Here is a 17580-nt window from a genome sequence, read left to right as displayed (position 1 = left end):
GACGGTGAAATCACCAAAATGGCAAACCGAAGAGTAAAGAACAAGTACAGTACTGTATCATTGTATGACTGTACATTTTTGGTGTCAGTTATCCATTTCATACACTTTTAGAATGGTACATGTTACATGTGCAACATACAATATTCAGTAGTTTTGCAAAGGTTAGAGATTATTTGAAAGGTAATTTCACAGTTGTTTTCCTTTTCTGTTCTTTGATTTGCCTTGAGAGATATGTACCATAGTTTGCCCCTGTGATGTTTGCTAGCTCAATGCCCTTGACGTAAACCATGTACTGTTTATGTATGTATTGAGTCTGCTTTAGGTTTCCAGGCTTTTGAAAATCCAAATCTTAAACTGATTACACTGAGGGCAAGGTTGCATTGAGGTCCAGGTAACAAAATCTGTCCAATCTCCATGGAGTCATTCCCAGTCTCCCAGTGATGGTGCATAATTTATAGACTTGAACGCAGTATTCTCTGCAGATTATTTGGTTGGAAAACAAGATGTGAATTGTGTTTGTCAGAGGAATCTTTAATTAACGTCCCACAACAATCTTTCCACACTGTATTGTGTTGATGTGGCTTGCACTTTTGGGTGTAGTGTAGGGTTAACCCTTTGAAGACCAAAGTCGATTTTTGTTGCATTTATACTACACAACTGTCAACAGCAACAATTTCTTTCAGATCTAGACATATAACAATTTTTTTTTCAGATTTTTCCCAAAATTTTGGTCAAAAAAGTGTAGCCCATAAAAGTCAAGGCCATTTGGTCCAAAAGCATGAAAAAATTACAGAAAAATTCATTAAAGTTGATAATTACAGTGCTCAAAGGGTTAACCTTGGTCCAACAAAGTTCATGCATTTCACCAAGAGGTCAAGTTGGTCATATACATTGTACAGAAAACTAGTGAAGGATGATATGTTGTCCCAAATCTATTGTTTTCTATGGTAAAGTTGGACCTGTATACAGGGAACTGGGGGTGAAAGGGTTAAACAAAAATTTAACATTTGATTTGAAAGCCGCTGAAAACATACGCACTGTAAACATGATTTTTACAGACTATTATAAGCTGCTGCAATAAACCAAGCCAAGTCGGTGGAAATACACATACATGTAGTTTGGCTCAATACCACTTTTCCAAATGTGGCAGACGGGGAAGTGATATTGTGTGACAGGAAAGGGATTAACTGCTGGAAAGATAATTCCTTTGAAAATAGTTGTCCTCAGTTGTATCATCAATACAGTACGTGTACATTGTACAAAAAAAAAGTGGGCAGTCAGTCATCTATGGCATGGAGATCAGAGCTACCTTTGTAAATTACATATATCTGTCATCAGGTACAGTAATGTTGTGAAGAGACAATTATATGATTGTATACAATGTTATGTCTGTTGAAATACTTTACAGGCTATTTTGATAATAGCAGACATTTCATGTCAAGACTGTTAAAGCTTTTCACAGCATGTGATGACCATGTGTGAGCAGAGAGACACTTTGTAAAAGCCCACAGCTATAAGATTTAATGTCACTTCACACAAATACCATATTGCTTCAACAAATTACAACGTTGTTTTTACAACGTAAGCCATGATAATGTTGAGAGAAATTTCTGCGTACAAGTATCTATTCAGGTTTGTAGACATTCACGTGTACACATACATCAAATCATAGAGGGACTCTGATCAAATGTGCTACCTCTTCTGCACAGTCTGTCAGAATGTGTGCGGTTAATTAATGAGCATGATGTTCTCCCCCCCCCCCCCAAGGCAGGGACACTGGCCACTCCCCAGTAATTAAAGGCACAATAGGTGTAGACGTTTGTTCTCTGACAGGAAGGATGTTGACACGCAGAGTACATGTATAAGCCTTGAGAAGTCAACGCATTTTGTGCAATATGTAATATGCTCACTGAGAAATGATAGTTTTTTTTACATCAATATATACATGTTGCTTTGCAAAATATACAAGACCACCAGAAATTCATTGGGAAGAAAACCAGTTTTAAAGTAATATTACTGTAGAGTTATCTCACTTCTACTGTCTATGATAGAAATACTGCTCTCATTTGTTATATCTGAAACAATTTCCTTCATTATAAATGACACATATTAGCAAGCATGAGCCAATATCACAGCCATAATGAGCTGCGTAAAAGTGACTTGGTGTGTAGTAGATCGGAAATGAGCTCAAAAGATTATTTGATACGACAGATGCAGGTCTTATTACTTCCTTTTCAAGTTCACACAATGTCAAGAACATAGTTAACTGGCACAGTTGGTACACCAGCTGAGATGCATTTTAAAATTTTTGATAATGCCTCCTTTTATACCAAAGGCTTGCTCCGTGCACACTTATACCGGTATGTGCTCCATAATACATACAGGTACAATCTGAGATGCACTGGTATATGCAAGTTAACCCTTTGAGCGCCAAAGTCAATTTTTGCAGCCTTGTTAAATATACCGTACCCCAGTCCAGTCTTTTTTAAGATTTTTGCAAAAATTTTGATAAGAAACCAAAGTCAATGAAATGTGATGTCCATTTGTCCAAAATTATCAAAAAAATTAGAGAAAAATTCATGAAAATAGGTAAAATGTTGCACTTAAGTTTTGGTGGGAAAAATTTTAGCACTTAAAGGGTTAATATTACGTCAAAAATTGTAATGACGCGTGTGATCCATGGTGATAAAGCATACTAAGATTGCATCATCATGGTTCTCACATTTTACTTCAAAACCACAGGAAACTTTCAAGTTTTGTTTTCATGCACAGAACTCCATTCCTCTGGAGTTTTTGTTTTTATCAAGTTTTATTCTCAGAAAAACAAGTTAATGTTTGATGTTACTTGCGGCGTGGAAAGGCTGTCTCTTTCCTAATCACGTTATCGCTTTGGTTGCCATAGTAACAGGATTTCTGTCAGCATTTTTGAGTCACGCATGATGTCTTTGGCATCTGTCAGGTTTTTATGCCAGACGTTGATATACATCACACAATTTGAACAGTTGGATACTGAAAGACAACAAAAATTTTGACTGATCGTAACAGAAAATGAATTTTTTTGAAAAAGCAAATCAATAATGGGTACACATGAATACTGTACTTATCTGATGAGAATTGTCTTTGGTTGAGTAGTGTAAAGCCAACTAGATAATGAAATGTCTGACTCGGTAATGGATGGAAAGGGTTCATTCATATGATTTTGGTTTCGTTTTTTTGACAATCTCCTTTTTTTTTTGTAAACAATACTCAATGTCTTAGAATCCACCAGAAAACACAAAAACAACTCGTATTTCAAAAATCCCCTGTGAAAGTAACGGTAAATGTTCTCTCTTTTTTTCCCCAAAAATGTTTGTCATCAAGCACACTGGGTAGTTTGTAGTTCCCCAGGCTGTGCATTGAACAATGAGAAGCCATTACCCGTGGCCTACTTTTGTATCCCTTGAGTATGCACTTGACCTACAGGGAAAAAAATCACAGGCATTAAGAGAAACTTGCTCTCTTCTTATCACTAATGTCGCACTTTGACAGTTGCTAAGCAACCACTGATTATGGAAAGGAGGGGCCATCTTACAACGCTTACGCCAGAGTTCAACACGAGGTCATTCCATAACAGTCAGTGTGATATTGCAGATGTGTATGTGCACCGGGAATCTTGATTCATCCGTATGTATAACACTTCTCTGTTTTTGTACGCAGCAAATATCTTCAAGCTGTGTCCTGTATCTTTCCAAATTACCCACACTGTACATGTACGTCTTTCCAGGTCATCGTGTCGACTCAAATGTAAATCTCATTATTCTTGGTGACTATTTTGCGGTCAGACCTTTCACAGCCGTGGCAGTAAGGAAATGAGAGCAAACGTATCAACGGTGTTCTTTGTGCCCAAGGAAACCTCGCAATTTGTAATTTTAGCCTCCGTTTTCATGTAATACACTCCTCCTGGTATTCGGCTGTCATTTTCAATTCTAGCCGTAGGTTTTCACTCCTGCTGCCTGTGTTCCTAGGAAAATACTCCCGCAGAAAATATTTAGACGCAATTTGAGATTTATTTTATAGCCCTCAATTGAAATATTGTCTTGAACTGAACAGTTTTTTTTTTGCCAGGTAAACATAGTCTTGAGGAATATTATTGCTGGAGCTTACCAGATTCTTTTTAACATATTTATATGTAAGTGTAAGGGAAATTTGCATTGCAAAGATCTGAGTTTCAACTTGTGTTCTCAAATTTTTGGACAAATTGTCGTTGTCCTTAGCATGGTAGTGCATACATGTATGTACATTGTAGACACAAGTTCTTGGTGTAACTGTTAGGGTTAAGTTGTTTTCACGAGTGTTACACGCTTTTTTGGTGATATCACAACAGCGTAATTTCAAAAGCACTCCCCCGAGGCAAAGGTTTTTTCAGTTAAAACTGGTGTCTGCAGGTTTGTAAACTTAAAGATTTCTGTGAAGGTGATTTTAGTTATCACCATTTTTTGCATCCTATAATTTTTTGAGAAACAAGTACATGTAAGTTATTGCGGAAGTGAATGTGTACATGTACTGTATGTTTATTCCCTGCCTTTTATGAATTCCACAGAATGCCATCAAAATATTATTCAGGGGATATTTGAAAAGTGTGTGTACACTTATGATCAAACCCCGATGCAGTATCTTTCATGTTGGTACAATTATATGTATAGTAGGCTGTCACAAAAACCATTCAGTATATAGTTGATGAGAAGAACTTGTGTCGAATAGAGTTCCAGAGTCTCTCAGGAACTGGAACTAACTGTAGGGATGTCAGTGTGAGCACATGTAAACGTACCAACATTGTATACACTCTTATGCTATGAAATTTGAGAGTAAGAAATGTGTTAAATTAATAATTAGACAATGAAAATGCACTGTAAGCCCCATTGCTGTAAGTTTTCAGCAATTCCTTCAACAAATCTTTGTCCAGTGTGTCAACAAAAATTACATTGTCTCATGCTGATAACATGTGGAAATACCCAGTATTGGGCCTGTCAACATACCTTAGTCTTTGTACATCTGCTTAGTGCTTTGTTATTAGTCCCCACGGACACCGTCCGGGGGGACTTATAGGTTTGGTCATGTCCGTGCGTGCGTCCGTGCGTGCGTGCGTCCGTCCGTCCGTGCGTCCGTCCGTTCACGCAGATATCTCAGAGATGCAAAGAGCGATTTCATTCAAACTTGGTACAAGGATTACTTCATATATCATACAGATGCACGTCGATTTGTTTTGTGATACGATCCAATATGGCCGCCATTTTATTACGATTTTCATGTAAAGAGCCATAACTCAGACATGTTTAAACCGATTTTATTCAAAGTTGGTACAAGGACATTGACCAATGTCATAGATATGTACATTGAATTTTTTGTGATACGATCCAATATGGCCGCCAGGCGGCCATTTTATTACGATTTTTTCATGTAAAGAGCCATAACTCAGACATGTTTCAACCGATTTTATTCAAAGTTGGTACAAGGACATTGACCAATGTCATAGATATGTACATTGATTTTTTTGTGATACGATCCAATATGGCCGCCAGGCGGCCATTTTATTACGATTTTTTCATGTATAGAGCCATAACTCAGACATTTTTCAACCGATTTATTCAAAGTTGGTACAAGGACATTGACCAATGTCATAGATATGTACATCGATTTGTTTTTTTGATACGATCCATATGGCCGCCAGGCGGCCATTTTATTACGATTTTTTCATGTACAGAGCCATAACTCAGACATGTTTCGACTGATTTTATTCAAAGTTGGTACAAGGACATTGACCAATGTCATAGATAGGCACGTTGATTTTTTGGTGATACAATCCAATATGGCCGCCAGGCGGCCATTTTATTACGATTTTTTCATGTAAGGAGCCATAACTCAGGCATATCTCAACCCATTTTATTCAAAGTGTGGTACAAGGACATTGACCCACGTCATACATATGTACATCGATTTGTTTTGTGATACGATCCAATATGGCTGCCAGGCAGCCATTTTATGATGTTTTCATGTACAGAGCCATAATACTCAGACATGTATCAAGCGAATTTATTCAAAGTTGGTACAAGGAGATTGACTAATGTCATACATATGCATGTCAATTTGTTATGTGATACGATCCAATATGGCTGCCGTGCGGCCATTTTGTTACGATTTTTCATGTACAGAGCCATAATTCTCAGGTATATCTCAACCGATTTTATTCAAAGTTGGTACAAGGACATGAACCTATGTCATACATATGTAGGTCAATTTGCTTCATGATATGATCAATTACTGCTGCATGGCAGCCATTTTGTTACAATTTTTTCATGTCCTTAGCCAAAACTTGGGCACATCTCAACTGATTTTATTCACGGATTTTATTGAAACATAGTACAAGGACATTGACCTATGTCATACATATGCACATTGATTTGTTTTGTGATACAATCCAATATGGCCGCAGTGGTGCCATTTTTTTTTCTGAATTTTTCATGTCCGGAACCATAACTCAGACTTGTATCAAGCGAATTTATTCAAAGTTGGTACAAGGACATTGACTTATTTATACATATGTATGTCGATTTGTTTCACGAGATGGTCCAATATGGCCACATGGTAGCAATTTTGTTATGGTTGTTTCATGTCGAGAGCCATAACTCTGGCAAGTCTCAACTGATCTTATTCGAAGTTGGTACATGGACTTTGACTTATGTTATACATATACCGTACGTGCTGATTTTTTAAACAGTAAGATCAAATATCGCTGCATGGCTGTGATTTTGTTACAATTTTCGAATGTACAGAGCCATAACTCAGACATATTTCCACCAGTATCATTCAAAGTTGGTACAAGGACATTGACCTATTTCATACATATGCTCGTCAATTGTTTCACGTCATGTAGCAGTAACATGTCAATTATTGAAGTTTCGTAAGTAGGCTGATATGTCAAGAAATACTGCATCAAATTCATGAAATTTTGTACAGATGTTAAGCTCACATTGCTTTAACATTGAAAAAGACATTTATCAGTGTCATTTTCATTAATTTTTAATTGCATAAGTAATGAACTTTCCTAATTAGAGTGATATAGCCACAAATTAATACAACGTCAAATTTGATGAACCTGATACAGATGTTGATCTCATAGTGTTGTAAATACTGCATCAAGAAATATGGTAACAGTGATAATCTGTTAAGTGTTAGGATTGTATGCAAAAGTGTTTTACAACATCCTGTTGATTAATTCCTAGTTGACTCATTTTATGAACTTTAGGATGGTTGCCTACATTGGTTTTATGTTTTCATCACCATGGAACTCATTCTTGGCCATTGAGCACCATCTGTATCGCAGTATTTTTATCACAGACCTAATTAATGAAGATGAGTCTATCCTCTCTGAGGACATGTAATCAAAGTACCCATTAACAAGTGGGGACTGTGTCATCAACGATGACTTGTGTTTGTATTTGAATTTCATTGCCACTCTGGCATTCCACATCATAAATGTCGGCCCTTGGTTCACAAGGTGTGTTACTGGTAGAAAGAGGAAGGCACAAAATATTAATAAAAGCATAAATCTAGCCAGTACAGTATATCTGTTAAAATGCTTTCAATCATATTCAGCACAACTGCACTGACGCCACTCTGATGTGTTTGCCGTAATCTGCGTATCTAATGATAAGCCGATTTACACTCATCAAAAATCCTATAATTTTTGATGAAACAGTAAAGGTACGCAATAAGCTATTTCAAATGACTTCTTTTTAGTCCCCACGGACACCGTCCGGGGGGACTTATAGGTTTGGTCGTGTCCGTGCGTGTGTGCGTGCGTCCGTCCGTGCGTGCGTCCGTCCGTTCACGCAGATATCTCAGAGATGCCCGAAGCGATTTCATTCAAACTTGGTACAAGGATTACTTCATATGTCATACAGATGCACGTCGATTTGTTTTGTGATACGATCCAATATGGCTGCCAGGCGGCCATTTTATTACGATTTTTTCATGTACAGAGCCATAATTCAGGCATGTTTCAACTGATTTTATTCAAAGTTGGTACAAGGACATTGACCAATGTCATAGATATGCATGTCAATTCTTTTTGTGATACGATCCAATATGGCCGCCGTGCGGCCATTTTGTTACGATTTTTTCATGTACAGAGCCATAACTCAGGCATATCTCAACCGATTATATTCAAACTTGGTACAAGGACATTGACCTATGTCATACATATGCACATCAATTTTTTTTGTGATACGATCCAATATGGCCGCCAGGCGGCCATTTTATTACGATTTTTTCATGTACAGAGCCATAACTCAGGCATGTTTCTACAGATTTTATTCAAAGTTGGTACAAGGACATTGACCAATGTCATAGCTATGCACATCAATTTTTTTTGTGATACGATCCAATATGGCCGCCTTTGCGGCCATTTTGTTACGATTTTTTCATGTACAGAGCCATAACTCAGGCATATCTCAACCAATTTTATTGAAAGTTGGTACAAGGACATCAACCTATGTCATACACATGCACATTGACTTGTTTGTGATACAATCCAATATGGCCGCCGTGTGGCCATTTTATTACGTTTTTTCATGTCCAGAACCATAACTCAGACATGTATCAAGCAAATTTATTCAAAGTTGGTACAAGGAGATTGACCAATGTCATACATATGCATGTTAATTTGTTTTGTGATACGATCCAATATGGCTGCTGTGCGGCCATTTTGTTATGATTTTTCATGTACAAAGCCATAACTCAGACATATTTCAACCAATTTTAATCAAAGTTGGTACAAGGACATTGACCTACCGTATGTCATACATATGCACATTGATTTGTTTGTGATTCGATCCATTATGGCCACCATGTGGCCATTTTATTACGATTTTTTCATGTCCTGAACTACAACTCAGACATGTATCAAGCGAATTTATTCAAAAGTATTTTTATCACAGACCTAATGAAGAGGACTATCCTCTCTGAGGACCTGTAATCAAAGCACCCATTAACAAGTGGGGACTGTGTCATCAACGATGACTTGTTTTAATTTTGAATCACTGACTTGAACCATACAGTAGACACAAGAGGATCCCCCCTCCCCTCCTCTACTGTCTATTCTTGAATCAAGTCTAATAAGGCATGCAATACAGTACTTGCACTGACACAACTGACTACAGTATCTTATTTGTTTAAAAACTTCTCCGAACATTGCGGTTGTACATTTTAGAATGGGACCTATGTGTAACACTGTCCAGAATTGCTGTATCGTGTACATAGAATTTGTACTCGTGACCAAATTACATCAATCAAATATATGGTTACTGAAAACATTATAGTTTACAAATGTATAAGGTACGCCAAAATTGACAGCCATCAAGACCGGATTCATGTCATAACTGACAATGGCAAAAACCAAAGCTCCATTAGCAATATGTTGCTTTTTTATGTACATTGTATTTTCCATTAGGCCAGAGAGAAAAAATTTATCGTCCCTCAGAATTTTTGGCAAAGCTGCAGAGGCGGCAAGCAAAATTGTTTTGTTTGTCGGCAACTTTCCTTAGATATGGAGACTACATGCCTATAGATAAAACCCAGAATTCGAATGGACCACAGTACAAACAAAACAGCTACACAAACACACAGAAGTATGTGTATTTCTATATGCTTTCATACACGTGGGTTGGTTTGTACCGGTATCATGTGATCTCTTAGGCGTTCTGAGTTGTAGAACACAGCGCATCCTTTTTATTCCAGAGTAGAACCATTGCCGATGTATTTACACTGTCGTATTTTTTGTTTTCTAGGTATCAGAGATGTGTGATTCCTGCAAAGAAAATCTTTGAGATTTGTTGGAAATGAGGGGACAAGTCATGTTTCGACCTAGGAAAAAATATATTTTATTATTATTGGTTTTAATGTCAGTACCATTGATCATACTGACCTACATTACTTTTACACATGATGGTAAGTTTAAATACCTCTGAATTTATTCAACATGGTGTAAACCTATTGTGTTGGCTTATTCCATTCTCCATAAGAGGGATGTTAGGTATTTAAATAGCTGTTAAAACATCCATTTGTGCACTTTTATGCAAGAAGTAGCTAGATTATTTAGAGGGAAGTTGAACCACTTGACAAAAAAATGTGAACAAAGTGTTTTTGTGTTTGAATTGTTAAGAAATAAGCGATTGAAAACAAATTATTTGATCGGTTTAAAAGTAGCCTGTGTACTGTACCCTGTCAACAATCACGGTCCCTCTATCACATAGAGGGACCGTAAAACAACTAATCTTAGAATTGTGCATTTCGATTTTATTAGCAAAATGCAACAGAACCAGTGCTTGCTTCAACCCTTTTATCACCTGATTATGGTACGATCCTATTGTTGTCAAATAGGTTGGGTGAAACCATTTGTGTGTGACTATAATACAGGGAATAGGGATGGAAGGGTTAAAACCCAAGTGAGATCTGCTCAGCGTTTTGCATATTGCTGTTTTTGAACAAGAATTTTGTATTTTTTCTTTGTTTCAGATAATTTTAATAGAAATAATTTGATGGGTTTTAACAACAGAGAAGCAGCTCTTGCTGAAAGAGTACGTGAAGTAGAAGATGACAATAAGATGCTTAGGAGACAGTTAAGGTGAAAATCTTTATCTTTACATTCTTACCATGGTTTGTGTAAGCAATAATGTACGCATCGTGGCCCACAGTGGATGAAAGGAAAGCTTGCATGATATAATGTAACGATACAAGGCAAATCTGATTTCATTATTTTATGAAGTGCAAATTTTGAGTCCATTATGGGCTGGGAGGTGTACACTATTGATATTATTTCATAGTTTTGGCAGTACGAATGAATTTATATAGGTGTAGAAAACATCTTGGGCCGCAGTACTTGATAATCTGAGGGGATGAGGTCACAAAATTCATTGGTGTTGACAAAGTTATGATATACATGTGATTCTCAATGTGATATTGGCTGTTTCTGACAGAAATGTCCAAAAATAAATTGCCTTTTTTGAGTGGTATTTACGTTACTACTGCATGTGGTTAGAGCCCTTTTCACATGGTTTGATTGTTTTCATCATAACATTGGTGGTAACTGTTTTCACCAATCCTGTGCTGTGATTTCCGAAGGTCTTATCAAGATTTTAAACAAATGCTCATGGTACTATCGATAATGATATGTTCAAGGACAATTATGCCCTTGACATCAACCCAACTGATGTCTCACAGAACACTCACTCTAACACCAGCCCTAATCACAGTGCTTGGAGTGCATTGTACAGTTATATAGGTAGTTATGTAAAAAGGGGAAGATCTGTACACACAGTTAAATCACCACCATTGACCGATGGATAAATGTACCTTCTTTGTGGTCCAAGTGTGACACAAGCTAATTATGATTAATACCATTTTTTCACCAAAAACTTGTGCCTACTCACAATCCACTGCTCTTACATACGTACACATGAAACAGCTGCAGGAAAAGGTTCTTGAGCTGAAATTGTGACTAAATCATGGTTCACACATTTCACACTCAGGTATTTAACGCAGGAGGTATTTAGCAATTGGTGTAGACCCTTTATTCAACCGTAAACAATATACTAAATGAGATTCGTGGTCTGGAGAGCAAAACCACATCATTCCTTCCCTTTTTTCTGCGTATACCAAATGGGACTCGGGAAGCGCTTGTGGCGCTAACTGGTCTGTTTGTAAATGTTGGTGTAGTAAATGTCTAGAAGATAACTATAATCCTGATTGCTAAAAATAGAAGTATGATGTTGTCAGAAATCAGTCGTACACAACACTCCCCCCTTCAGACATCTTTATCGTGACATTATTCTTGTATGATATAACACTTTACACACTCATGTTTTCTCACAGTCAGTCAGTATTATCACAACCTCTGAAGTACTGTGTAATTGCCATCCTCACACATATGATAAAGTCGGTATTTCTGTGACTTGATTGTCTGTACTGTATTGTTTTTCAATTCACAGACACTTCTTAAATATTCTTCTGGCAAGCCCTTCCCAATGAACATTGCCTATTTCCTACCATCAAAAACAAAAAAATTTTGTTGCTACGGTATGTTGTTGTGGAAGTGAAACTGGTGCTGCAAATTGTAGCAAAATTTCAAATATCAGTAATGGTGTATGAAACAACATATTAGAGTATAGAAGGGTTAAATGTCAATACCCAGACCTGTACATGTATGATTAAATTTTATGTAGATCTTCAAAAGAATGTTTCATTTCCTTGTGTGTGCAGAGTTATTCCAATGGACTAGATGAGTTGAACAGTCAACTCTGGGAAGGTGTAACTGTTTCCAAAGTGTGAATTTGATCAAATGACTCAAAATCAGAATTTTGCAAACTTCAGGTTCTGGTTTTACATGACAGAGAATGACTTTTGAAAATTGAAGATTGATAAAGACTATTGCAATATGTGATCTTAGTTCATAAAGCATCCTTTTTAAATCAACCAGAACTATGTATTTATATATTCCAGTACAAGTCTGTAGACAATATGTATTTCAGAAAAATACTAAACTGCTGGTGCACAAAATTATTTCCAGAAGAATAAAAAATGCTTGACATTTAACTCTATTGTGAATATCTCCGAACAGCAGTCAATTACTAGTATCAGCTGTTCAGGAATCATGGATATTTTGTGTTCATTTATCAACAATGCAAGATCTGTTTGTTTTTGCAGTTTATCACAGACTCAACTCCAGCAATGTTACCAAGTTCACAGTCAGACTGGCACGAATAGACTCAATGCAAGCAACAACGTAGAACTAGATTTTAGAAACAAAACTATTATTTGTACCAATGTAGAGGAAAACGTGCCAAAGTGTGAGGTGAGTCAGAAAATTTATGTAACTGCTCATAAATCTGGTCCATATTTATTTTTTTCCCTCATAAAATTATCAGCAGAGTTTCTCCTGCTTTTTAATGAGCACGCAAAATATATTCGTAGACTTTTTTGACATTGTTATGGTATTGGTTTATTCTCAAAAAGGGTGACTATGATGGTACAGGTCTATGTACATAAAACATACATGTACCGTACAGCCAATCCAGTGTACAAGAAGTATACTCAGTCTAGATTTTCCTATAGGTAACAGGGATTGATTTTGCTAGTAAAAGGAGTTGCTTTTAGCCAATATATTGCTTTTTTGTGGAGTGACCGTGCTTCTACCAATCGCTACTTTGAGACAATTCCTTTCTACTTTATTTACATTTAGGGTCAAATTTCTTGTGCAAATAAATAAACTGGAACTTTTAAATCATACTCTTTTTTTCCCCAAAGCTGACAGTTGTCTTAAAGCTGTATTGTCTCTCTGTCTAATGCCAAAGTGTTGGTTCTACAACTGCATTTGTAATCCCTTGCCACATAGACATGTTTGCACATGCTTAGTCTGCTTAATGGAAGTTGATATATTGAAGTGCTTGTCGCTAGGTTTATTGTACTTCTGTAAAGGGGCAGGATTGTTATCAGCTTAATCTCTGAATAAATTTGACTAAACTGTGAACAACTCTCAAAGGAGAACTAAAGACTACAACCACATCAACATTCAATGTCAAACACCACTGATGCAAGAACCCGGGATTGAGAATGCCACTTTTTGAACTTATAAGCAGACTAGACAAGGATAGACGTGCTCCTTGTAAGACTATATTACAAATAAAGTCGTTTGCAATGTTTTTTTGCATTTGGTCTCCATACTTAACATCCAAAAAAAATTCAAAGACATTATAGCTTTAATCACAAGCACAACTCTGGGTCTGTAATCACGCCGTATTATTCTTATATCTTTCAGGTTTTACATGTTGCAATAGTTTGTGCCGGATACAATGCCAGCCGTGAAGTCATGACGCTGATTAAATCAGTGTTATTTTACAGAAAAAACCCTATTCATTTACATTTTATATCAGACACACCAGCACAATTAATTTTGAAAACATTATTTGATACATGGAATGTACCAGGTGGTGAGTAGATTAATATTATTAATCATTGTTTGGTTACAGTTCTTGTCCAATGGCATGCAGGCAATTATTTGTAGTGGCTAAAAGGTGAAAGCTGATTTGTAGATTGTCATTATTTACAGCAACTTAAGGAGTCTGAAACTAGAGATATTCTCTTCCTGATTGGCAGTTTGGAAATGTCATTATTTACAGCAACTTAAGGAGTCTGAAACTGGAGATATTCTCTTCTTGATTGGCTGTTTTGAAAAAATTCAATGAGAACAATAAGAATGCCCAACCACATGGCTAAAAGCTTCTGAAACACTAAACATTAGCCCATGGAATGTCCATAATGTTATGTATTCTATTGACCAATCAAAATTCGTCTATCACTGTCAATTTACAAAAACTCACCCAATAGCAAGTCATCTCTCATGAATCAATAGCAAGGGATGTATCCATTACCATTATTATCCCCTCTGAACTGTTTGTTCATCAGGCCATAGAGGACAAGGAAACAAGAGCTCCGTAAAATTCTGACTTTAACTTTGTGTATAATCTAACTTTTTTGACTAAGACAATAAAGCATAGGAGATATAACTATAAGCTACCATTAACCCTTTGACAGCTGTAATTTTGCCCCCTAAATTCTAGTGCGCTGTTTTACCAAATTTTAGAAATTTGGGTTTTTTTTGTTTTAGGGGATTTTTTTTGGTAATTTTTGACCAAATCAACATTGCCCATCATTTGTTACTGTTTTTGAACAAAATTTTGGAGAAAAGTTTTAAAAAATTGCTTGGATCTAAAACAAATTGTCTGAGTCATAGTTTATATAGTTGACAAAAATTGACTTTGGTACTCGTAGGGTTAAAGATGCTAGTGCTATGTTGTTTCTCTAGTATCAATAGTATACTCTCTCCTACCACTTCATTGGTTACACAGTGTGGTCCTGTTTCTCTGTCTGTATAGCTTGCTAGGTTGGCCTTTGCATACCATTGAAAGGCATAGAATAGGAACTGCATAGCAAATAGGGGCTTTCAGATCAATCTGTACTCGAAAACAGCATTTCATGTATTCTTATTCAAATCGTGCAATCACTCTCCTCCTCATGAGTTTAGCCACTTCCTGTTGGTTCATGTGTATCATTTGTATCATCACGATAGCGTTACCTTGTACTATACACCAACAATCCAATATACATTTCACCTCAATGAAGCAGCTAGCCATGTTGTTACACTGCAGGCTGATTAGCTATCAGTATCAGATTATATATTGACAGTGATGCATATGGATTCGGTAACATGAAAGTTGGGATTACATTTATGTTTGTACTCTAATGTTGCAACACGGATGTAGGTAATTGTTTAGAAATCTAACAACGTTCCAGGTAATATATTGAAGTATGGGTGTACAAGCTGATGTCATATCTGAATGTAGAAATTACTCAAATGTTTAAACAACTGAATTTTTTCAATTTTCTTGTTTTCTTTTTTTACAGTTGAAGTTAGTTTCTATGCAGCAGATGACTTCAAGGTAATCTTTTTATAGTAGAGATTTATTTAGACATGTCAGTTCATCTGACAAAGTTTATTAAGGTGGATATAAATCATTGCAGAGCTAAGTAGATTAAGATGCAAAGTATATCATTTTTTGACACAAAGAAGAATCATGACTCAGTAAGAGACAAGTGGTTGTCAATATCCCAAACTTAGGGGGTCTTGTTACAGGAGAAGTTTAGGAACCCCTGGGAAAATTTTCTGTTGATGTGCAGCTGGTTTGGAAGGTTATATCTGATTGGTCTAACTTAGGGAGTCTATTGTGTATAATTCAATGATAACAGTAAGATTCAGCCAACCAATTAGATAACAGCTTCCGAGATTCTGCACATTATCCCAAAATTTTCAGTGACTTGCCCACTATACTTGATCCTTAGTATAGAGCCTCATAACAGTTCTCACTTTGCACTCTCTATAATTGAGTGTAGAACAGTGATTTCATATTTGGACTCTGAAGAATTCAAAAGGCAATATTTTAAAACCCATCAGGATAGCTTTCACTATCAGCAATTGTTGTGCCACGTGCAAGTCATCCTTTGATGTATCATACCGTAAAAACCCTATTAATTCGGCCACCCTATTTTTTCCTCAAAAACCCTTATCAATTCAACCACCGATGGAAATTGGGACTATCTCTGTCTCTCATAATTCCACCAACCAATCATGACAAGCTAGTTTGAACATTTTATTTTAAATAAAATACACAGAACAATAAAATGCACAACACAGAATGTCAGGACTTCAGGAGAGTCACATTTACATGTACATGTTTCAATCATCCAAGATGGTAAGCATATCACTTATGAACTAACCAAAAATCCCTAATAATTATAGTGGCTTTGTTAATTTTCTAATAATTCAACAAATTAAACTGATAATTTTTTCTAGTCGAATTGATGGGTATTTACTGCAATCAGAATCTTAAATTGTGATTTTCTCTGGTAGTTTATCCAATCTGATTAAAATCAGATGTAGAGTACAGCAACCTGTACTTGCGCAGTATTCTCTTGCCGTCGCCTCTCTCTACATCTGACCAACTCCCATAGAAGGTCGCGTTCAAATCTCGCACTCTGGCCAGAACAGCCGACCTATCAGAAGGCGCCTTACAGAGAACAATAGGTATGACTCGCAAGCATGCATATGCACGAAGAAGACCCACGAAAATCCAAATGGCATTAAGGTATGTAACCGAGCCATCAACCCAGTTGTAAAACACAGGCGCACGGCGAATTTTAAAATCACCTGTCTGTAATTTTAATGTTGAAACATGCCTTTTATTAATAACTGTGCAAACGGAAATCATGCGGACAGACTTTGAGACCAGCCCTGCGTCCGATATGCTGTGTGTTCCCGGCGTAAACGTGGCCTCCCACTACAGCCCTGCTGACTCTCACAGGAATACACTGCGACATCAGTCCCGATTTGGACCGTGCACGAAAAGCTACATTTTCTAACTACTTTCGGCCAAATAACTCATTAGATAACGCCATTAGATAACGTTCTTGCAAGATATGGCTGGTCCCTGGACACCTGACCGACCGTGAATCGCTGGTAAACTATATTAACGATTTGGGACGAGGGCAAATTTTTGAATACAAAAGAGGTCAGCCAGTTACGAGCTCGGCCAGCTAGAGAAGTCAGCCAGTAGGCAAACTCGGCCAGTAGGAGTATGGTTATATGATGAGACTATAGTGTTCTTCTGTTTTCTAGGTCTCGCCAAAGTTATAGTGTGAAAGCGATGTCAATGTCATTCATGAGTGCGATGTTTGCAAACTTCCTTCTGCCATGGAGGTTACCTCGCTTCAACGCTAACTACACGATGACATCGGCCGCAGTGTGGTACATCGTGTTTTGCTTTCCATTAAAAAACCTTTAAACCCACGATTTACTACAGTCAAACCATAACATAAAACTTTATTCATCCAACGATCAATGATTAAGTCATTGTTACTGCCAATTTTTACCTCTTTTTACCTTTTTGCAGTCTGCGAGTAAGCGATTGAGTGACTTGGGTAGACGTACATCAG

At 36.9% G+C, this 17580-nt stretch overlaps 1 protein-coding gene across 1 annotated transcript in view; it reads left to right on the top strand.

The window, feature by feature from the left end:
- The window catches only part of LOC139131186 (xylosyl- and glucuronyltransferase LARGE1-like), a 65805-nt gene that overhangs the window by 28780 nt on the left and 19445 nt on the right, over positions 1-17580 (top strand). The window contains 5 exon segments of the mRNA XM_070697160.1: positions 9825-9984; positions 10552-10660; positions 12739-12886; positions 13850-14021; positions 15496-15530. Coding sequence (XP_070553261.1) covers positions 9876-9984; positions 10552-10660; positions 12739-12886; positions 13850-14021; positions 15496-15530 — 573 coding nt within the window. The 5' untranslated portion in view covers positions 9825-9875.

The sequence above is a fragment of the Ptychodera flava genome, chromosome 1, assembly GCF_041260155.1.
Source record: "Ptychodera flava strain L36383 chromosome 1, AS_Pfla_20210202, whole genome shotgun sequence".
Lineage (NCBI taxonomy): Eukaryota > Metazoa > Hemichordata > Enteropneusta > Ptychoderidae > Ptychodera > Ptychodera flava.
This window is presented reverse-complemented; position numbering and strand designations above follow the sequence as displayed.